Source organism: Periophthalmus magnuspinnatus, chromosome 4, assembly GCF_009829125.3.
Source record: "Periophthalmus magnuspinnatus isolate fPerMag1 chromosome 4, fPerMag1.2.pri, whole genome shotgun sequence".
NCBI lineage: Eukaryota > Metazoa > Chordata > Actinopteri > Gobiiformes > Gobiidae > Periophthalmus > Periophthalmus magnuspinnatus.
Window position 1 is genome coordinate 724515 of NC_047129.1, and position 23498 is coordinate 748012.

The following is a 23498-nucleotide window of genomic DNA, read 5'->3' on the forward strand; positions in this document are numbered from 1 at the left end:
AACTTGAGTTGAGTGACAATCTCAAACTAACGCTGGAAAGATCTATGCAATGACCTCAATCTTACACAACTCATTTCTATTCCAACTAAACCTGACCCTCAAAATTGAAATAAAGGCACACTCATGCATATAATGTTGAACAAACCCCATAATTATAAGGTAAATGGTGTTTTCCCATTGGATTTTTGTGACCACTGTCCAGTTGGATGTATTTGAAATACAAAAGTTAAAAAGACACATCTGTTTGTAAAAGTGAGAAGATCAAACATTTCAATGAGCAGGCCTTCATCTCTGACCTGTATTATAGTGAAATCAGGTTCACATCAGCATTCTCCGACCATGATGTGGCCTTACATGTTTTATTAATACATTTAATGAAATTGCAGACTGACATGTGCCTAAAAGAAAAGCTAGAATAAAAACTGTAACAATCCTTTGTTCAACACAGAAATTGCAGGTTTAATTAAAGAAAGAAAAACTGCACATGCAACTAGATCAGAATTGGATTGGGCATTTTTTCATTTAAAAAAATAGATCTTTATCAAAGTTAGAAAGGCAAAAACTTCATACTTCATGTCTGCGCTGATAGGAAGTGATGGAAATTATGCAAAGTTCTGGAGGACAGTAAGATCCCTCTCAGAGTATTCTTACATTACCAACCGATATTTTATAGGATTCAGCTGTTGTAAATGCTAAAGAGGAAATATGTGATGCTTTTAATAGGCATTTTATCTCTGCATGTGATGGTTTGGATAATAAAGAGAAAATCTGACTACTGTCTGCCAGAGGGTCAGATTCAACTTAAACAAGATCAAGGATCATCATTAAACCTTTCACTCACATGGAAGTCTTAAATGCACTCTGCTCCATAGACCCAAAGAAGGACTACCTGCCCCATATATAATTCAACCTCTATTTCATATTTTTAATTTATCAGTTCAAATGACAGTTATACCAGAATTATGGGAAATGGCTCATGTTTTGCCTTTACATACGGGTGGGACAACAAAAAATGTAAATAATTTCCAGCCAGTATCTAAATTAACACGTCTTGCAAACGTTTTAGAAAAGTTAGTGGCAAATCAAGTCACACTTTATTTAAATAAAAGCTCCATTTTTAAGTCTAGTCGGGTTTCAGAAAAGGGCATAGTACTGTCACTGGCACCGCTAAAGTTTTAAATGACATATTCATGTCCCTGGACAAACAAGATTGTGTAGGACTGTGTGCTGCACAATCTTGAACTAAACTTGAAACTAAAGCTTTTGATTCAGTCGACCATAGAATCGTTTTGAAGCACCTGCAAATATTGTATTTGACAATGCTACATGTACTTGGTTCCATGTACTTGGTTAACTTCAAGCAAAGTAGTGCCCCAAGGCTCAATTTAGGACCAAAAAACTGCAAACTGAATACACTGGTGCCATTAATGCACTTTAATAATCTGGTGCGAAATTATAATCACTTTTAACCTATGTAATTATGTGTTTTCTTTGTATTGTTATTGTATTTGTATTTTAACATGGCACTCATGGAAAAGTCTGGCACTTCCGTTGGGATCTCTTGTGTATAATAATTCATAATTATAATTTATAAATGGCATATTATGCTGTAATTAATAACCTTTGATTCTTATCCTTTAATTTTGTTATGTGTTTGATTTAAAAATGATCTTTTCAAATACATTTTTTTTCCTCACCAACAAAAGAACGGCTGTATAGTTGAGTCTGAACTTGTTGCACTGTGGTGTATTTTAGCAGATTTTACTTTTGGAGCTGTGAGCATCATGTGACACCTCCTGACCCTCTGTCTCAGTCTATGCCCTGATTTTGGCTCATTTTAAACTCCCTCTTTCTCTCCATCCCTCCCCCTCTCTCTCCTCTGCAGCTCTCAGCCATATCTCCAGTTCTGCTCCACCAACGTCGCGGCACATTCACACTGTGCTGTGTCTGTAACTCTTCTGTGTGTTTTAGGTCTTCAGTGTTCTCGCTTTTCGTCTGCCTCTCCTGCTTTGGCGCTGCGGGCGTTGTGTAGTTTTCAGTTGTACTCTGTTCCAGGCTCCTTCTATAAGTCCGCAAAGGCCAGATGGCACGCGCAAACATAACCGGTAATATTGTTGTACATATGTAATTCTGCAAACATATGCTGCAACTTTTCCTTCCTCCCCCACAGAGCGCACTAATCCAGGCAGAACAAGCTCATCTGCCACCAAATACACTGTACACTTTTGGTTTACAGCACAGCAGTAAAGATGAATATAAAGACATTTTAGTTTGATTGTTTAGTTGGATGATAGCTCATTAAATGTTTTGTTTAAAGTTCAGTTTTATGTTAAAAGCTCTGCTATGTTTTTGAATGTGATGTTATTTTGAATTCAAATGAATATGGGTGTAGCTCAAGCTGTTGCTCCTTTAGCCCCCATAAGACCTGCTCTGTAGCTACGAGCCTGTGTTTATTGTGTAACTGTACAGTTTAATATTAGTCCCCTAGTCACAGCTGGATCTTTGTCCATGCGTCGATCATACTCTTGTTCCCATAACCAATTACACCTCTTAAGGGCTGCAAAGCCACTTTAATCACTGATTAGGATTCCTTGTTCACAAAGCTGCTACTTAAAAGTAATTGCTCAATAAAGAGAGGGGAAGTTGTGGTGTTAAGTAGGTGTTCCTGCTGCTTCTCTCATTAGTGCTCACTCAGAGCTTGCAGCGCCCCATTGTCACAAATGGAGCTGGCTTCATGCTCGGCACACGGTGGTTAGTGCTGTGCCGCTCACACTAGACTTAGCTCAAACACGTCATTTACTGCAATGCCAGTGGCACTCTGGATGTTATAGGACCATATAGGCTATAGTATAGTTTTCTATAGATGTAGATATGTTCTTCTATTCATAACAATTGCAGTTCATCTCCAGGTCTTACATGAATAAAGTGCTGTAGGTGGCTCTGAGGACAAGTCTGAACCAGCTGTTGTTGCTTAGTAACTTCAGTGAGTCCTGGACACCATAGATGGATGTTCATATTATACAGTGTTCAATGTTCAAAGAGACACAAATTAAAGGCACCACAAAATGTCAACTGATAGAGCAGTTTAGTCTTCACAGGCTGTTTCTGCTGCAGGTGCAGCCACATCTGCTCTGCATAACTGGAGTACATCTGTATGACAACCTTTCAAATACAGCATTTTATTTTATGTTTGTTTTCACTGTCCATGTAATTGTTAATGCATGTAATACTGATGATTCAGAGAGCAGATGACGTCAGTGTCAACCTGTCAGGAGCTGTGAGCGCTGCAGTGCTACGCTCAAGGTACCTATGTCCAGATCGTGAGCTGGGTTTGGTTAGAAGTACCTAGCTGTAGGGTTAGCCTATATTGTAACCAGAGGAAACTCACCCAGACACAGGAAAAACATACAAACTCCACACTAAAGATCCCCTCTGAATCAGCCTAAAAAAGTTTAACTGAATGTGTGGGTAAAGCCAATATACATATAAAGTTCATGTGCATAGTTTCAAGTGATTGCTACTTAGTGGCCTGTCATATATGACTATATTCTATAGAGCTGAAAGGGACTGCTCATTGCAGAGTGCTGTTAAATGAGGTCGTGGGTGAAGTGGTCTGTAAGATCTGAGTGAAGATGCTCTGAGTCACTCCCTGCTGCTCCGGCTCTGAGACCTCTCTTAATAAAACATGTGGCTCTGAAATATTTACCACTCTGTATTTCCTGAAATGATCAATCCAAAACAGCTCTGATGTTCATGAGATGAACAGGGAAGTTAATGTTTTAATTCTCTGTAAGCCACAAGTTACATGAGACTTGGACGGAGGCAGTTGGCTGTAGCCTGAGTGTGGGGAGACAGGAGGGAGCTATTACAGTCTTATATCCTGTTCAGTGCAATAGGTCAGTGATTTGCAAATTTTCATACTATTTGACACCTTAGAAAAAATAGATCAGGACAAAACTTGCTTTAAACAAGAACTGAACAAGATTGGAACATAGACTGTGTATAGAAGTGGACTGAGGGAGTGTGACTTCACCCACAACATGTGATTGTAACCAAATGGTTGCAGATTAGCTGCTAAAACTGCTTGGCATCAAGTTCCATATTTGGAAATTTGAGTGTGCAACCAAAGAGCCATTCAGGAGTGAGGTTGTTGAAGGTACTCTCCCCTGCCAAAGCAGCAATGTTTTGCAACATGGCATGATTACTGTCAATCAAACCTGTTGCTAATGCTAGCGGAAGCTGACTGAAAGAAGGCACCTGATTGGGCTATTTATATTCATATCCTTTTTTACTGACAAAATACCTGAATAAAAACATCAGGACCTTGTAGTGCAAGTTAATATGAACATTTTAAGGTCAGAATGTGAGTCCTGACAGCAGCAGTTACAGAGAGGGGTGCAGATTTTTCAATAGAAGCCAATTGGAAGCACTTTCCCTTTGGAACGGCGTGGTTAGCGGGCTTGATCCAACACAAGTTTTAGCCAGCACATAATCTCCATGAAGTATGTTATTGATACCAGCACTAAAATATATTAAACTGGAATGTAACCAGATAAATAAATAATTTTAATATCACATTAAAATAAACCAATAAATAAAACGGAATTGGCCAAGAGACAGTAGCCAGGACATACCCAAGTTCCCTGTAACACATTTTGAGAACCACAAGGACCACTTCAGTTTTGAGTAGAGCCAGAGGTCAAAGGATACCATATAAATAGTTCCATGGTGGCTAAGCTCTCTTTTCCACTGTTTACTGCTTTCAACATGTTTCTCAGACTTGTATAGTGGTACCCTTTCTGCTCGTCAGTGCACCATGCTCAATTCACTTGGTCAGCTGCCTTAGAAAAACTACACTGATGACACCAGTTAGATTCTAATGAACAAGATAAAAGGCAGAAGAAGCAAACTGAATTTCTGAATAGGACTCGTCAAAGACGTGGCGTTGAAACAAATTCCCATTACATCTCATAAAAGCTTTTAATTTGCAGAGCTCATGTCCGGCTTGGTACTTGGATGTACTTGTTGAAACGATTCCGCCTTGTACCAAAAAAGACAAATCAGAATTTAATTTGGCACAAAAGTCCTTATCCGGTTAGAAACATGTGGTTAGAGGCAATCCTTGGATTAACGAGGCATGTTCTTGTTCCATCTTCTGGCACAGCGAGTCCAGTCTTAATCCATTTCGAACATTTACATTCCTAATCTGACAAACACAGGCTTGCTCCAGATTATGTTAAACACATTTTAGCAATTATGTGTTCAACTATTGACTGGAATGACAAAGCTTATTGTCTCCTCACTGTTAGAAGTCAGCTGATTTAGCAGATGATTACTTATAACAGAACTTTATTTCTACCCTTGAATTAATTGTTTAGGAGGCACCCTCCATGTTGTGACTATTAAAATATGGTATTTTTGTTGACAACCCAGTGTTGTAAACTTTACACTTGCAGAAAACTTGGTTAAATACTTGAAGAGGGGTTTACACTTCCATGGGATATTATTTGTTAACACATATGTAGATCACCGTGTTACCTTTTATTGTTTTGAAAACGCTATATTTGCTGAAAACGAGAATAAATCTACACATACTATATTCACAGCATTAAGTACTAACTGCTGTTCCGTGTCAAAAAAGCTCTTATCAATGAATCAAATGTAACTGACCCAGTAGTTTTTGGTTTAGTGAGGCGTCAAAACAAGGACACAGAATCAAGAGAGAACAGTGAAATAAAGGATGTTTGCAGAAGATCAGATGACTTGAACGACAAGTTAAAATTTCAAGTTAAAATTAGGCTTTTACTATGAAAATCATGTTTTATTTTATATAATAACATTTGTCTTGTCCTTAAAAACCCTGCTTCACTCTTCAACAGTAACTGATTAAAGTTGAAGCAAATGTGACTTTTCCTGCTTTTTACAAGAAGTCAGTCTTACCACAAGTGCCTCATGACTCGTCACGTTTAAGTAACAGTACATCTTGTGAGACATACTGCATTGTCATATAAAGTTTTAGTGCATATCTTTAGTACAGTATGTATGAGAAAGGCCCAGTATGTACTTCACAACTGAACCTGGGCTGCCAGAGCCTTAACCTGCCTATAGAGGACACATAATGTTTTTTCTCATTCTTAAGGACAGCATATACTGCAGCTGGGGGTTTGGTAGTGAGGATTCAGATCAGAGAGTCATTTTAGGTTTTAACCAACCCAAATTAAATTCTCATGTGAGGCTCATTCTGCTTTCTGTATAGATTATAATCTTGAGAACCAAAACACCAAATTGTTATGGATTCAGATCAGAGAGAGTACGTTTTAACCAACTGGATTTCAGAATTGAAACCCAAACGAAAGACTCATTCTGCTTTCTGGATTATCATCTTGAGGACCAAAACACCAAATTATAACAATAACATAAACCATATGGCCATCATGTCCAGTGTTTTTCTAACTATTAATAAATCAATAAAAGCTATATTTGATTTGAATATTTTACCTCTTATTTGGGGACACACATAAATCATGATTATGTACCGTAATTTAAAATCTAAATCTTACATACAGTTCCTTTAAAATAATGTAAAATAAAAACATATGAAATATCTTGCAGTGGCCCATCCTGTTTGCATTGACATGGTGATTGTCCTGTTAATGTGAGGTTGAACATGTAAATTGATAGAGAACTAAAGCATGTATTTCCTGGTAAAACATTTATTTTAGTGCCGTTCTGCATAAAAAAGCAGAAGTTTTTCTGACTGATCTGTGTGTGGTTCTGGTTACAGACTACCCACCCCCTCCTCCACCTCCGGAAGAGCTAACCACTCTGCCAACATCACCAGGCACCTTCTCTGCTCCACCCCCAACCAACTCCTACGACCCCTACCAGGTGAGACCAGCGCTATATGTTAAAGGCCATTCGCAAATGTCCCTTCTTCTGGCGAAAATGCATATGTATACGTAAAAATCTTATAATGCATTTTAATGTTTGACAAAGTAGTCCCCAGCGTTGTTTGGTTTGTCTTCAGGGTTGCCACAGTAACTCATCTGACTCCTTGTCAGATTTGCATAGTTTTTTGGCATAGGTTTTACACTGCATGTGCTTCATCACACGTTATTGAAACTAGGGACTGGTGTAAACTAAAACCAACAAAACGACCTCAGTTCATTTTTACTATAAACTAGTATCCACAATAAGAATATCTGACTATCCAACGCCTCCAATGCCAAAGAATATAGATTATGCTGTTAATCTCAATACTTAATGTGTTTTGTGGTCCTCAATAAAATATGTTTCTGTTAATAATAGATGATACATTGTTGATATTATTGCAAACCAATTCACAATAAACCAATACATTTTACGTAATGCCTCAAAGTATTATTCTGAGTCTGCCTTGGAGAATGCCCCCCACTGGTATGGCTGTTTATACCCCGCCTCTCACTTTCTCTTTCTTTTTCTTTCCTCATTTACCCACTCTCTTCCTCTAATCCATCTTTTTCTCATTCTGTTGCTTTGTCCCCCTTTTGTTGGCCTCTCTCTGTCTCTCTCTGCCCCTCATTAGATCCACTTATTTTCAGGGCCTAAATGAATACTTCCTTTGTAGGCACAGGGCAGGGCTGTGATCGTGTGTTATGTGATCGATCTAAGTTATATAATCCTTTTTAAGTTTCTTCTCAAATGCCCTTACAGATCCCTCCACTGTAGTTTAGACTCTGAATCTAACTGTGACAAACACTGTCCAATCCAGAAAGCTCAACTCAAATGAACTCAAGTAACCAACTGTTGCTGTAGCTAATTACTTTATTACAACTCTATTCTGCCTTTTCCACCATCGTGTATAGAGCAAATGCAACATACTTGAATATATCATCATTATATTGCATTAGACAAAAGATTAGACTGATATAACACTGTGAAATGAGGTATTACTTTTTGTTGGGATTTGATAACCGTTTAGCACAACATTTCGCACAACGTGGTGTGAGTTATGAAGGACTTACACTTGATTTGACAGTGTACTGCTAAAGCCGTTATTTTTCAACCCTGTGGTGAAGTCAACCCAGTGACTGACTTAAACTTGGCTTTTGTCCCAGGTCACATTTAGGGAGAGGAAGAGCCGAAATAAAAGCTCATGTTACAAATATGAGAAGCATCTTGTGAGCGTGTTTGTGTGGAGCAGGGGTGAAGGTCTGATGAACCATACTCTTGAATCATGTTTAAGGGCTTTGGTCTCTGTGGCGTCCTGTAACAGTTCAAAAGTTCAAAAGTTTAATACTGATGACATGACTGATATCTGATTCAGGAATGGAACCTGGGACCTTTTTGCTGTGAGGCTGTGCTGATCAAAATTAATAAAAATACAATAAATAGCACAGAAAGAATTAAACAGCTTTTTGGATCAAATATTTCAAAAAGCTAAAAACAAATCATTATTCTCCTGTTTCTCAAATGATTAATTTAGTTTTGTTTTATAGGACGCCTGTGAGCTAGTTGAATTTATTTATTACTTTGACGTAAACTTGGTCTATTTCAAATGCTTTCCATCATCAAATGTATTTTGGAGAGTCCTTATGTTTTCTGCAAAGCTCAGACATTGTGTGCCTTAAATGAGTAAATGAAAGATTAACCTGTACATCTCTTTAACTCTCGCTTAGGACAACACGCATCTGAATTATGACAACTTAATGCTCAAAAGTTCTTCAAAACGAAAGCGTATCTTGTCTCATTACTGTTCGTATTACGAGACTGTACGTTGCAATATTCACTCCATCACAGAGATCACGCGGTGTTGGGTTATGGGCTTTCATCCTCCTCGTTATAATGGTTAAACAAGTGGAGCTGTTTTTCCTTTTGTTGATTTGAGACGAGCCATTAGTGTTTTCCGGCTTTGTTTACCCCGTCTCGTGATTGCTTTAGATGTTTTTTAAGCAGCGCGCTCCGGTCGGCTCTGCGCTGCCTGTAATGGCTTGTGACAGGTAATCCAAACACATAACATTAGAATAAGAAGCGAGTCACTGATCCAGCCAACTCACAAAGCCCCCGCAGGCAATTGCAAGAAGTCTTCTTGCAGTTGCAGCATAGTTCACAAGACTAAAAATATATCTGGCGTTCCACAGAGAAAATCCCGGGATTTTTTTTAGTTCCAGATTTTTGAGCAAAAATGAATCGATCTAGATTTCAAATGTCCACATGCCCAAAGAACCCATTAGTGAGAATTAAAACCATTATTCTTATGATTTTAAATCTTTAAGTCATTGTTTTTTTTTATTTGGAGTGCAATGATCAGATTTGTTTGCCATGGTCATTAATTAAATTTGAGAAATTTGCATTGGATGTAAACTTCAAATCTAAATTACAATTATTGCATTTTTCTGTTGTCTTATTTCAGTGTTACTGTGTGTATGTGTATCTGTATATATGTGTATCTGTATATATGTGTATCTGTATATATGTGTATCTGTTTGTTAATGTATTAATGTATTCACACACACACGCGCGCACACAATTTAACAAAGTAAAAAGTAAGTCAAGGTAAAATGTGGTGTATGAGACTGATTTTTAGAGTTGATTTCAGAGAACTGAAATCATTATTCTCATTTTTACAAAGCCTCTTTTTAAACACGGAGTACAATAGATGCAAGTTTAATTTAGGGAATTGACCTTTTTGTTTGAAATGCATCTGAATGAGACGGTGGTGAATAATGCATGAAGAAAAGAGACTAAAATCTAAGTGTGCTGGGAAAAAAGGACACGTGAGAACAGTCTTGAAAAGTCGGTGAAGTCTGTAAAGTTTTCTTTTACACAATACTGAGGCTGTCAAAAGTATCGAAAAGCAGATACTAATCGATATCAAAACTAGTATTGAGATTAGATACTCATTTGAAGTATTGGTATTAAAAATGTCACATTCTCAGGACAAAAATGAAGCTTTCTTGAATATCTTTAGAATGATCTTGAACTGTGTCAGTGCAAGTAAAAGACACATAGACTAGTATACACACATGGACCACTATGGAAACTACAAACATGGCCGAGGAATCACACAGATATAAGGCCACGTGGTAATATAAAAGAACGTATTACCATTTAATATTGAAAATCACATTCTATTGTCTAAAGAATCGTATTGAGTATTGCCAAGTATTGCCATGGTGTGATAGACATGGCTGTTTTTAACTTAAGTGAATCAAAGTGTCTCTTAAGACTGTATTTCAACAGAGCGAAACTTGGGCTAACATAACTGTAAGATGTGGTTATTAAATGGATGGCTGGCATATATATTAAAGCTTGGGTATTAAAGAGGGAGAATTTTTTTTATTTATTTTTTTGACAAAATTGAGGATGATGGTTTTGCTGTTGTGGCAGGAGTGTAAAGACGACGATGGCAGTAGGTACAGTATGATAGAGGGGAGTGCATTTAGAATGGACAAAATATCAGCATTTTGACAGTTTAAAATAGGGCTGGGCAATATGTTAAAAAAACAACAACAAACAAACAATTTTGACTTTGTTTTTGTCATTTCTTAAGATTGCAACTTAACACCAAAAATAGTCAAATTTTTGGTCACATGCTTTTAGTAACAGGGGAGTAACTGTGGACCTTCTAATTAAACAGACATTGACATTAAAAAGAAATAATAAAATGTGATTAATTGCACTGTCCTGATTCTAACTTACCTTCATATTTTCTGAAATATTGAGCTTGTGGGGTGAGTACTGATCTTGGTGTGTGATGTGTCCACAGATGAGGACTCCAGAGAAGACACTGGAGGAGAGGCGCTCCAGTCTGGACGCTGAGATTGACTCTCTCACCAGTATCTTGGCTGATCTGGAGAGCAGCTCGCCCTACAAGCCCCGCCCCGCACAGGTACACTGGTCACATTGTATGTAGAGAGGGGGAGTACACAAAGGTACACTATACAAGTCAGAGTTTTAGTAGAAGTAAAAGTCCATCCTCATCCATACAGTTACTTTATAACTACAGATGTAAAATATATACTTGACATATTAAGTAGAATTATTTGATTCATCCATCATTGCTGCCAGAGCAATCAGACAGGATCGCAGTGTAGGACTTGGGAACCTTATCTTGATCACAGTCTTGGTCAGGACAACCTAGCTGAAGGATTAGACAGTTGTCAGAGCTTCAAGTTGGAAACAGGGAGAAAATTTAAAAAACTGTACAGTTACTATAGTGACTTTTAGAGCAAAGATCAGCCACATTTGGCAATAAATAACAAATACTGAGCAATAGAATTATTCTATAAGAAGTTTACATGAGGATAAAGAAGAAGAAGAAGTGTAAGGTTAGACTATTTCATAAATATAAAATCATTACTTCTTAAGCAAAGCATTCACTGTTGTAGAAGTCAGACCTGACCTATATCATTAGTCGATATTAAATGATATTAAGAGTAACTTGTAAAAGTCAAGGCCTTGGGCAGTTCACTAAATAGTTTGACACACAATAAATGTAGGACACGCAGATAATAAAAAAAATCCTCTGATTGTGTTTGGAGAGAAAAGACTCCAGGGTTTACAACAGTATTCAGATCAGATGTTATGTCTAGTGAGAGATTCAAGCAGTGGCCCCAAACTAGTCTGACGCTCTTACTGTTCAGCGACAGCATTGCAACCAGTTAGAAACACAAAAAAATCATATCTAAGTTTCATTTTGAATAATTGAAATGATTAAATGATAAAAGTTGAAGTGAAGTAGATAATATCAGCAAACGACATTCTACATGAAGCCTGTTTTTGCTCCTCTACATTCTGAAATCCATAGATTCATAATTTTCAGTTGGCAAGCCTAGTTTTAAAAGAAAGATATCAGAATACAACATGTGAGAACTATCTAAATGTTTGTTTTGTTTGGCTTCTGTACTCTGCATGCCGCCTGTTTAGTCTTTCATTTATTCATTCAGGAGGCTGCAAACAAGGTTAAAATGCTAAATTATTGATTTGGCTCAAGTCATTTAATGTTCGCTCATATACTGTTGTACATATATGGATTTACATGACCTTACCTATAATGTCGGATTTCATGTTGAGATGAAGCAGGCAGAGAGCCAAATAAAGTCTGTTGGGGAGTGCACTGTACTTTTCAGGGGAAGTGTGCATTGTGGAAGGATGAACAAAGACATTGGTTTGGTGTTCTAGAGACTAGGCCATTTCTTCTTGGTGAGGTGGTTGTACTGAAGTAAACATTACTGCACCACTCAGGAACACAGTCGTAGTAGTTCTCACATCATTCACTCAACCCCTGAATGATGGTGAATGATGACCCTGTGATTTTAGCTGGGCCACTGTTGAGGTCTAGGAAGGAACATCTGTCATTATGGGAGTCACATAAAAAAGTGAAAGTATATATTTGCTAGTAATATACCGTGTATAGATATTCTAGGACTTCTTTGAAGGCCAGTTGGATTTTTGTTGTCTAAAATGTCATTGCATGAAAGCAATGACATTTGATAAACATATTTACATCATCTACCAGAATTATGGGTCTGTCTTCTCCGCTGCCAGCGAGTACGGTCCTCATGTTTTATTTAGCCAGAGGTGAAAGAAAAGACCACCATGTTTGGGGGAAATGACCACGTGCACACATATTCATGGGGCTCTGTCCACTTGAAGCTTGGTGTCAGAGAAATAAGTTCAGAGATCAGCTGATGGACTCTCACGTGGGTCATGGTGCGTGTTTGGGGCCCATGAAGCATGTTGTATGTGGACAAGACCAACCCAAAAATAAATTAAACAGAAGTAAATCTAGTGCTGGTCCACAGAGGGCACTGACATGTGTGAAAACGACCTAAGTATGCACAAATCTACTTTTGTTTTGAGTGTATTAATACGCGGGAACAGCTGTAATATTTTGTACACAGTTTTCCTAAGTTTGCCTTTCTTAAACTTTCCAGCAATTACTGGAGTTATAAAGCTCCATAGATGTAATTACACAGAAGGATGCCCTCGTCCATATGTTTGGGCCATCATTTCAGTGTCCGTGTTTGTTTTTGAGCAGTGACCCCATGGCTTTGGGCAAACAAAAGCTCCAGCAGAGGTCAAGGCATATTTACACTCTATAAGTTTGTGGCTTTGAAACTAACAGTGGCTCATCAGTGCTCCTATTGATGCTTTACTTTATTATTGTCCATTTGAAAAAGAACCACAAACCTATTATTAGCAACATAATGGTCTGTGGAGCTCTGGTGTCAGGAGCACTACTTGACCATGGCCCCTCTGGTGCTCTCCATGAGGATGTAGTTCTCTTTCAAACTCTTTTATACTGTACACACTATATACTGTATAAAGAAACATACACTTTAGTGCAGGCATGTCTGGACATAGACTTTTTTAGGAGATGCGAGGGAGTTGTTCCTAAATAAAACATAGTTTAAGTGCACAAGTTTGTGTAGGTTATATGTAAAGTAAAGAGTTTGAAAGCTTTTGTCCACAATGTATGAAATATTGATGTCACCTGTATGGCTGACAGGTGTAAGTGAAGCATGTAGTTTACCTGTGGGGTCAGAGTGCACTTATTTCTAGAGCACCTGTGTGTGAGCACACATATGCACATGTTTAAAACATGAACTCTTATGTATCAGACGGCGAGTGGACTTAACCTGCAGGCCACCCCGAGCTGATCCAAGGCTGCTTTTACAGCCTCTTAGACCCTGCTGTGTAGATGTATGCTCTACTGTAGATTGTGAGTGCGCATGTTGTTTATTTGTGAGTGTGTAAGTTGTATGTTTGAGAGTTTGTATGTGTATCTATTAGGGATGGGACGATATTAAATTTTAGACTCACGATTATTGTGGCCAAAATAATCGCAATTAACGATATTATCACAATAATTATTAACCTTTTAACTTTCCAACGGCCCGGGCCTAGTTTACAACTTTACAGCAATGTACATACACTTCTGCATCACCCACACAAACAATCTACACATCAAATGAAAGCTGCGGCACTTGTCTTTCTGGATATGCAAACCATTTTCACCTCTAATCACCACAGTGCTGACAGGAAAGACGTTTTTACAGAAAAGTCAAACTGTGAATCTGGACTTGACTTACCATTGAGGCTCTGGTTCTGTCAAACATCAACATATTCACACAAAGTTGGTCTCATTTGTTCCATAAAGGTCCAGAGAATATATTCCAGTGAAGAAATTCCATAAAATAAGATCCTCCATGTCCAATCTGCTGCGGGAAAGTACTCAAATATGAAATCTGCTCCGTCACTTCTTTGCATTTCTTTTGTCGATTTCAGGCATAATAAACGTCTGACAGCGCCAACTTTGTTCGGTGCTAAACACACGTGTTAGCTCGTGATTGACACCAGTGTTGTCCAATAAGGTGACGGTTGTCACAGACAGCGAATCAGTGCTACAGATGACTGAAAGTTTACGCCCCACTCTTCCCCTTGTAGAATCAACCAATTACGTCACACACATTTAGTGACATTTTCCCCTTACAGCCAATGAGCAGTGGAACACGATGTATGACAGACCACGGTTTTCCGTAAACAGACGTACCCGGAAGAAATGTGTACTCCTCAATGCCATGTTGTTGAAATGGACCAGTTCTTGTCGCGCCGGAAGTGATGCAAGTGTCCGTCGATGAACACTTAGAACGATGCATTTAAGGCACTTTGGCGAATTGGGAAACGGCCGAAGCCGAGCGGATGCCGAAATCTGTGCATAATGGCGCATTTTACGCACTGTTGTTTTGCATTTTAAACATGACGAAACAGACAAAACAAAGGGAGTACGTGATCGAGGACACTGTGGATGTTTGTACAAGTTAAACTAGAGGCATCTCTGACCTGGAGCGGTTCATGGTGAAGAGTAAAGATCCCACAGTGGACTCAGGAGTAAAGGACCTTATTTTTTGATGGATTGGATGCTGTTCTCGATCGGTAAGCGAGGTTTATTCTGCTATTGACTTAATTGCAGGTAAAATATACCGTGTATAATCGTTAGCTTTGCTTCTGTGCACATAGTGCACATTCGGACCATGCGCTCTGGCACACTTGTGTTGTGTGTGTTGTGTGTTGTGTTGTTTTATTCTGCAGTTTGCATTATTGTAGGTAAAAATATAAGATGTACACACATTAGCATCTCATCTGTGCACGGGTGAGGCGCGCACTGGTACGTTCCTGTGGAGAGTTATGGACCAGACTTTATTTATTGTTGATATCTGCCAAAATATAGTTCAGACAGAGATAAGCACAGAAGCTACAAGTGTCATGGTTATGACAGAGTGGGCAAACACCAGAACTAACATCTAAACGTTGTATTGGAACTGGAAACATGAGGCAGTGTGGTTCCGTAAAGGCGATTATAATCGTGTGCGATGATCACGATTATTAAAAAATGCCACAAACGATTAATTGCAGACCTGTTTTATCACGATTAACGATATTATCGTATATCGTCCCATCCTTAGTATCTATATACATGCAATTCATTGGGACCTGCCTATCTTATGGGGACAAAAATCATTATATGATCAATAACATTCAGATACAGGTTAACATAAGTTAGGTTAACGGTTATATTAAGGCAAGTGATAGCAAGGTTAGGGTTAGTCTATAGAAAATGAAAGTAACAATGTAATGCTCTGAAAAAGCATGTGTGAGTGTGCATGTAGTATGTTGTTTGGGTGTATGTTGTGGGTTGTTGAGTGTGTGTACATATACATATACATGCACATGCATGTGTGGAGCTCTCAGCTGATGCTGATTCTAGCTGATTAACTCGAGTTGACCTTTTCCCCTCGGCAGCTGCTCTTGTCAGTCTATGCATTATTCTACACAGAAGCCAGGTCTCTGCTGCCTCTGATCTTCCGCTTGTATAAACAGAAGTATTAGGCTCATGATTTACTGCTTTCTCCTCATGAGCAATTCCAGTGCCACTTCAAAATCAATAGGCCTACTCCTGCCCCTATACAGCTCAGAGGGGTCTGATGCTTCTGGACTGAGGCCTGAGAGCTCACTCATTCATAAGGCACATCACTATAGTTTAGTTAGCTTTAGTGGTTTTCTCTATGGCACAACAGCAGCTAATGAAATGTGAGCGTTATATAATCCCCATTTGTTCTCTCTGTGCTTCATCTTAGATGCCATTTGTAATTTGACACACTTAACTAAGTCTGTTTATCCTGCGACAGCGAAATCAACTCCAACCACATCATCAGCACTCTGGAGCAGCTTCAGTTTATTCACACAAACCCTATAAATGACTTTACAGACATAACACAATATATTTATACTGCGATTCTTTCCAATAAAAGGTGTCCTTGTCCTGGCGTTGTTCTATCATCCTTAACAATGAGAAATTGTTTCTGTTTTAAACATCAATTTAACTGGAAGAATCTGTTTAGTCTATACACAGCACATCGACTTTGTAAAGAAAATCAGCATTCTGTAATTTGAATTCAAATCCTGTACCCCTGTAAAATGCTTGTTTGATCACTTTATCTCTTCAGTGACACTCAAACATCATCAGGACATTTGTACACATGTAGCTCCCGTTCTGTTACAGCTTGTCTGTCTTGTACTCTTGAGCTGCAGCTAATTGGGGACAGTTCCTTATCTGACATCGCCTCTCTCGACTCTCCAAGCTTTTCAGACATGGCCGCTGCTCGAATATTTATCAAGTCTTTTTGTCTCTTCATTCTTCGGCTGGCGTGATGATGGGAGAGCGTGCCGTTCAGGTTTGCTTCAGCGCGATTGGAGCGGCTGGGCTAATGCGCAGCGCAGGCCTGTCTGACTGCATCAGATCTGTTGTGGGGGAGTTAACAAGCCGACCCAGATGATTGTCAAAATAGTGCGTTCATCAAGAGGCTAGCATCTGTAGCTCTGCACTGGAGAAACACACCAGGAAAGAGCAATGACCTACCATTCACACTACTGCTACCACTGCTACTGCTGGGGTTTCTAGTAATCAAATACAAAAGAAATTATTAGGCCAGAGCACTGCTTTAGGGAGGGAGAGAATCATTTCTAACAATTTGAATGGCAGTGTTGCAAATCTATTGCTTATAAATGTTGTCAAGGCATTTTTTAAAGAACAAAGGCACCATACCTGATTTTTAATGCCAGAACTACGTCATTTTAGTATTTGCAGTAGTCCAAAGTTATCCCTCACTTACCCTATGGAATCAGAACATCCTCATTTTTCAGAGTTTATAAGCACTTTTCCCAAATTTCAGAGGCCAGAGCGGAGTTTGCTTTCATGGTGAAGCTAACAACAGGGCACATCCTGATTCCCTGACAAAAAATGCTGTAATTAGACTTACACGATACATCTGGGGCAAGACCAAATTTTGCTCAAATATTTTTAAATAAAAATTGGGTACAGACCCTTTAATACATTGTACTCCCAATTTTGAATGTGGTTGCTAACCTATAAGATAAGAAGCTAATCTTAAATGTCTCTTGAGGCTACCATAAAACACCATATGTTTTTTACACTACCCTGTTTCCAGACCTCAGTATCTGTATTTGAAGATTCCCTCTTAAAAACCCACAGCTGTGCGAGAGCTGCCTGTGTTGTTCATCCACAAACAAAAGTAAATAGTGACTTTGGTGTCCCAGCTGAACTGTAATGCGCTTCCTCCATTAGAGCTGCCCTCAGGTCTGATCCCACTTAACGTGTGTGATAAGATTTAAGCTGAAATTAAAAAGCTCCTCCTGTCTGCCTCTCTCGCACGCAGGCGAACCCTAATGTGCAGCCTAATTAATAAAATATTCAACGCTGACGAAAAGATTTGCACTTTCACTTCCCTCCAAACGTGTACTTGTGTTTTTTCTACCGAGGTGTGTGTTGGTAAATGTGTGCAGATGGGTTAGAGGAGCATTCAAATGTCACTCTGAGCCTTCTGGCAACAAAACGACTTTGGGGAGCACAGAATCATTCACACAGTCCCTTCACACATCACAGTTTAGAGTCAGAGTCGTGGTATGCTAGGTCCATTTTTAAGAGCTTTTAACTATGTTCTAATGGTTTCCCTTGTCATTTATCTAGTGTAACCTCGATTTTTCTGCATTCAAGATGGCATTGTTGGCCAAAAATTGACGTTTTCTCCATGCACTGCATAAAGAAATGGACTAAGTGAGTGTGACGCCATAGCATTCAGCTCAGGTCAAATGAAGGGGTGAATTTGGAGCCAAGTTGTATTTTAGGAATTCTGACCGCGAGTATCAGCGTATCATCCAGAGTGAGGCGAATGAGGGTAACGCCCCTTTTTGCCCTTACCACTGGTTTAGCAGGGAACGGGCACTTAGCACCGCTGTCAATCAAACCTGTTACTCATGCTAGCAGAAGTGAATTATGGACACAATAGGGAAATAAAAATAGCAGGCTCATGTAGAGTGGATCAATACAAACATTTTGCAACTAAAATGACCAGCCTGGCAGCAGCAGTTACGCAGAGAAGGGCGGCAATTTAAAGTGAATTGGAGCCAGAGTGAATGGCGCTGGAAGTTTGGAACACAGCGGCTAGCAGGTTAACTATGTCCATATTTATATATGTAAGTGTATACTGTTCTCCCACCACCCCATACATGCCCCCTGCTCTTTACTTCATGGTCCAGTGATACATGTAAGATTTAGCATTGTTCCTAATTCTTCACTGCTCAGTGTAAGTCAGACTTTTAACTTTAAAGTCATTTAGTCAACAGTATTGTTGTTTAAAATGTTTAAACCTTAAAATAATGATCCATGGTGTCATAGACTATACACCCTTAAAGATGACATCTGTTTTATCTTGTATAGAGAGAAGTGGATGAAAGGAACCAATTGTCTCAGTATGCATGGTAATCACATGGATTACAATATAGAATTCATAATATCATAAACTCATAATATGGACACATCGTAGTACAATGATGGAATATATCAAATGTGTTTCACAAGGCCCACCATGTCAAACATCTCAGTCTTTATTCAGCCATTTTTAATATAATTTTTTTCAGCTGCATCAAATTTTAACATAAAACCTTTCACATTTAACTGCCCAAGAATGTAAAAAACAAAAGTTGTAGGCTTGATCAAGACTTTTATTAAGTCTACTGTGGTGTTAAGAGCAAAGTTCTTATGACTAGTCTACCTTTATTTGATTTAAATTTTGGCTTCCCATTTTCACATGATATTATTTCTGCTTGTGTGATAAAACATTTTAGTGTTAGTTATAGTAGGTAGTAAGTTCTAGCATTAGAGTTTGTTCCTCCACCTGTCACTGTTAGGTGTAGCTGCTGTTTGTGTGTGCTCAGCCTCTTTCTGTGGGTGCTCCGTGTCAAACAGCCTGAGGTGGATGTGATCAGATGTCATGTCCACTCTGCACATTGGGCTGTGTTATTGACATGTGTTGACAGTTTAGCTGCGGTTTGGTGTTTTGGATGCAGCTGAGATGAACTCCTTCTTACACCTGCGTTGTACCATCCCTCACTCCTTACCTACGCTTGTCTCCTTTTCATTTTTCCTCCCTCTCTCCTCCACTCAGTCTGTCTTTTTCCTTCTCTTCCTTTTGTCTGCTACTTATATCCCTTCTTCTCTCCTTTTCTCTCTCCTCTCTTCCCTCTCTTCTTCCTCCTCCTATACAATATTTCCCTCTCCCCACCTCTTTTATGTTTTCTCTCTCTCCTTCCCCTTCTCCCCTCTACTCCCTAATCTCCCCTTTTCTCCTCCCTTTATATCTCCTCCCCAATCCCCTTTTTTTCTGTTACCGTCTCCTCCCTAATCCTCTCTCATTCTCTCCTCTTTTCCCTCCTCTCCCTCTCTCCTCCCATCTCCCCTTCCCATACTCTCCTCTTTTCCCTCTTCTCTTTCTCTCCTTCTCCCATCTCAAACTTTGTAGCTGAACAGTTTATACATTTTCAGAAACAGATAAAAATATACATGTCTTCACTGTAGTCATCATTGAGCTAGTTTTCAAACTTTTATTTAAATATTTTTCTAAGTCTATGCGGAAAATTAATGGTAAATTTATATGGCGAACCCGGTGTTTAGCTGCGTTGGTGAATGATCAATAAAAACCACAAAAAACTGGTTTAGTTACACTATATGCTCTTTGCCTTTTAGAAACTTTCAATAACCCCTCTTATCTTACCTTATCTTTTTGTCATTTCCGTTCCAGATAATCTCACTGCAGCCTTTTCCAGTCTATCATAGGCAATGAGCTACATGTGACCGTACTTTATGGAGCCGAAATGACACCAAAATAAGACAAACATATTCACATAAACCTGGCAGGTCATCTGTTACATTGTTATAGTTGGATGTTATTTCTCAGAAGTGTCATAAATAGTGTCAAAAATTTGTTCTGACACAGCTCAAGATCAATCTAAAGCTATTCAGAAAAGATTTATGTCTGTCCTGTGAATGTGACACTTTTAATACTGATACCTGTTCAAATGAGTATCTAGTTTCAATACTAGTTTTAGTATCAATTAGTATCTGATTTTCGATACTTTTGACAACCCTAATTCAAACCCGAAGCAACAGGATTTCTCACTCTTTGAGCCTTGTGACCTTGATTTCCTAAGTCTTTGTAAGTCTTTTCTCCTGCTATCGATGGAGCTTTTGTTATCTCTTTGAAGTGACGGGCATGCTTCTCACTTGGCTTTGCTCGCACTCACACTTCAATCTCATCTGTCCGAGTTCCTAGGTGTCCAGTAAATTCAGAGGTGAAGAGGAGGGGAATACCACATTGTTTTGTACATGTCTATTTTCTTTTGTTGATTAGCGTTAGCCCAGGAATTCTAGCTTCACTTTTTTCTGGCTTGACACCTGTTTGCTTGACCCTTTCTTTTATTCTTACACTAAACACATCAAGGTTTCAAGTTGATTTTTCTTCACAGCATTTGGTCTTCGTTTGTGTTTAGTGACCATCTGTAACTCTAATTACAGGAATAGGTACCAGGGTTTTGTTGTGTATTTGTGACGTTCCTGTGTGTTCTCTGTATAATTCTGGTCAACAAAAATGTGACCTCTTCAATTTCTGTTCAAAAATGCCTCAGTTAAAGCAAAACTATGTAACTTTCTGTTTTAGTGTGATGGTTATTGTTTTGTTGTCAGTTGGGAAGTATCTCGTAACTCAATTAAACTGCCAGAAAGGCGTCTGGAAGGATTGGTAGAGCGTTTTTTCATTGTATTCTTTCACAAGACACTTACTGGTGAATGAATGGGTGAGTGGGTCCTTGATGTAAAGCGCTTTGAGTGTCTTGAAGGTAGAAAAGTGTTATATAAATATGTACCCAGTGTATAGTCAGGGATGGAAATTAACACTAGCTAGCCCAAATAAATAGTGGGATTTTAGTTTATATGTTATGTTTTCTGCTATACATGTTTACAGTATATGCATGTAGGGGTAAATGAAGTGTATACAATGTAGAAATATAAAGTCTATACAATGAAAAACTGTATTATGATGACTACATGCAACACATTCAAACACCTATTGAATAAAACACAATGCCTTTATGGTTAGAGTAGCAAAACCCGCCTCATTGACAGAGAATTCACAACAGTCTATCTATTGCCTTTTTGGATGAACCGTCTCCAGTTGTGTGAAGTGGCCACTAGAGCAGTAATGACAGTTCACAAACACAGCTCCATTTCCTTGTTTCTTAGCAGCACTGATTGTTTTGTTGCTGGAGTGTTGCCGTTGGCGTCTGTTGACCCCAGAGGTCATTTTGCAGCAGGTCCTGAGTTTTGACAAGGCCAGCTCACTGTGGAGGCTTCAGGCTCTCTGTGCAATCCGTCACTGTGGGTTTAGTCAAACAAACTGTCCTGTCACGCCTCTAGTTTGGTATTAATGGGACCGTCCAATGACAAAATTCAGTCTGTACCAAAAATGTTCATATATTGCAATAGTGAAAGGAAGTGCTTTTAAACTATAACATGCATAGATCGTTATTTGACATTTTGTTAATTGTAAACGGCAGTGTTCATTTTAAAATGACTTAACAACAGAATAATAATGAGGTGAATTTATAATTTACTTCATTTCAAACAAATCTATTTGCTCTTCAAACGTTGTATTTAGTCTGATAGTTATTTTATTTTCTTTATTTACCGACACAAAGAGAAATGTCAAGGTCTAATCCGTAGTTAAATGAGCATATTTTACATTGAAATTTGACATCGTACAATTTGAACAGCGGAAGTCAGCAGCTCTCGGTGTAATGGTGGTACTTTGGTGTACACACAGGTAATGGATTTCAATGATTGATCCGTGGACACGTGTCATTGTTGGGCAGTATTTCAGAGCAGAGCGGGTCACAAGTGCACAGAGCTCATTACAGCCATGATTCAGGCTCAGAGCAGTGAGAACTCACAAAAACAATTAGCTTCTGCCGCTACAAAACCCACATTTCCTCCTTTTGTGCCCATAGCCCGCAGACCCATGCACCACCACTGGAGACTGAACACAGGGACTTCTGCACTCACAGGCCCAGAAAATGATTTTTTAGTTGCATCAGTAAGTAATACGCCCTACTTTGTATGAAGTTGTTACATCATGCTGGAAAAATTACATGCTTTTCTCCTGAAACCCACTTTATAAAGAGATTACATAAGAGAAGTTTGAACCTGTTCATCTTCATTGTCTTGAGGTGGATCCACAGCCCTGCTCTCCTCTGCTTTTATCTGTATTTGTAATGAGAAGAGCTCAAATGAATGCAGTCTGACAGAATGGAAAAACATCTGCTCCCGACATGTGCACCGTCACTATAAAGTATTGTTTCAACATGGTGGCATTTTCCCTGAACAAAACACAATGTCTCAGCTTTAAAATACATTTAGACTTTTTTTTTCTGCAGTAAAGGACTTCAGGAGCATCAGGTTAGTGACGCTCATGACAGCTTAAATGCAACTGGGAACATTTTCAGTCATGTTTTTATTTGTTTATTTTTTTGTACATCAGATGTTTTGGAATTTATTGTCAGATTTGTCATACTTTTGACTTTACTGGGTGAATAAAGCATTTTGAGAGCTTTGTTTTCTTCAGGGGGTCACTCATTATGACCATAATCATAACATTTCTTTATTTCTTCTTAATATTTGTAACATAAAACATGACAATTTTGGCACTTCTGGAGATTTTTTCAAACCTTTTTACTCTTTGAAGTTTCAGAAAAATGTGTAGTACATGGCTCACTTTACTTTATTTGGTAGAACTAAAGGGGGCTTGGATAGTATTTGAGGAATTCAAATTTATTGTTTAGTCTTTTTATTATCAAAGTGGATTTGCTGGGATTGAGATCAGATTGAGTCAATAGCTCAAACTACAGCATGTATTCTCATTAGAGCTGTTAAAAGTATTGAAAATCAGATACTCATTTGAGCTGGTTTTGGTACTAAAATAGTTATTCACAGGACAGAATTGAATTTTTCCTAGTTTGATTTAGAGTGATCTTGAGTTGTATCAGAACAAGTATAAGAGTATAATCCTGGACGATTTAGGGATTACACAGATATAAGGCCACATAAA

The 23498-nt window shown here is 38.6% G+C and overlaps 2 protein-coding genes across 3 annotated transcripts in view; one reads left to right on the forward strand and one right to left on the reverse strand.

Annotated features, from left to right (window-relative positions):
* zbtb11 (zinc finger and BTB domain containing 11) overlaps positions 1 to 23498 on the reverse strand; it is a 505104-nt gene that overhangs the window by 276879 nt on the left and 204727 nt on the right. The window lies entirely within an intron of this gene.
* lpp (LIM domain containing preferred translocation partner in lipoma) overlaps positions 1 to 23498 on the forward strand; it is a 154127-nt gene that overhangs the window by 46316 nt on the left and 84313 nt on the right. For both annotated transcript variants that reach the window (XM_033964915.2, XM_033964916.2), the window contains 2 exons: positions 6785 to 6888; positions 10748 to 10870. In XM_033964915.2, the coding sequence (XP_033820806.1) occupies positions 6785 to 6888; positions 10748 to 10870 (227 nt within the window). The remainder of the gene's footprint in view (positions 1 to 6784; positions 6889 to 10747; positions 10871 to 23498) is intronic.